This window comes from Uloborus diversus, chromosome 2, assembly GCF_026930045.1.
Source record: "Uloborus diversus isolate 005 chromosome 2, Udiv.v.3.1, whole genome shotgun sequence".
Classification (NCBI taxonomy): domain Eukaryota; kingdom Metazoa; phylum Arthropoda; class Arachnida; order Araneae; family Uloboridae; genus Uloborus; species Uloborus diversus.
Window position 1 is genome coordinate 217,178,660 of NC_072732.1, and position 921 is coordinate 217,179,580.

The following is a 921-nucleotide window of genomic DNA, read 5'->3' on the forward strand; positions in this document are numbered from 1 at the left end:
AAACAGATAGCACTAATCACCAGACTACACCACGGAACCTCCCACAGAAGTGCTTTCGGCTCTTATGAAAGCGCAAAATTACCCAAATCGACAACATGTCACAGAAATTCATTGACACTTCCTCTTGAAGATTGATGCCTAATAAAACTTCCAAATTGTTCCTTCTTGGCTCGGTCTTTTTGCCCTGAAGCACCTATAAAAAGTATACAGTGGAGGGGGATAGTTTTTCAGAAAACATTAGTTTAAACACTGTATAATAACGGAAGGGAGAAATTTATTTGGATGTAGTGGGATAAGAATCAGTCGGTTTTTGGTTCTCTACCCAAAACCAAGTTTTATTTTTGATTCCGCTATGCGTTAAAGTTCTCTTTCAGTTTAGAAGGAAAAAGCGTGCACAAAGAGAAATTTTTGATGGATTCTACAAATTAATGAGGTAGGTTATCCTGCAATATTTTATTAAACTGCTAACTTTTTATTTCATATTTCATTGCTGTTATTTTAAAAAACGAAGGGGTTGGGGGGGGAGGGTTTGGTTTCAAGAAAAAATTATATGTAAAATTTCGAGAGGAGATTTTTTATTTTATCTACTTTTACATTGAAAAATGCATATCCCATCAAGATTGCCCACGAATAAAAATATTTTGTACTTATGCTTGAGGGCTAAAGAAAAAGATTCTTTGATTTAGAAAAAAAAACGACTGTTTATACTTATTGAGCTTTTATTTATTTATTTATTTTGAATTTAATTATTTTATGATATTTCATTCTTAAGAATGAGAGTTTGCTTTTGTCCCTCTAAGTTCACAATTTTTTGTGCTCCTTATTTGCAATAGTCGACAAAATGACTCTTTTTTTTTTTTTTTTGAAGTATCATTTTAACAAGTAACTAATTTCGCTACTGCCGATACCGCATTATTCGAA

The 921-nt window shown here is 32.2% G+C and overlaps 1 protein-coding gene across 1 annotated transcript in view; it reads right to left on the reverse strand.

Annotated features, from left to right (window-relative positions):
• Window positions 1–438: 438 nt before the first annotated feature.
• The window catches only part of LOC129216811 (protein DEK-like), a 31,769-nt gene continuing 31,286 nt past the window's right edge, over window positions 439–921 (reverse strand). The window contains exon 13 of the mRNA XM_054851027.1: window positions 439–443. Within this exon, the coding sequence (XP_054707002.1) occupies window positions 439–443 (5 nt within the window). The remainder of the gene's footprint in view (window positions 444–921) is intronic.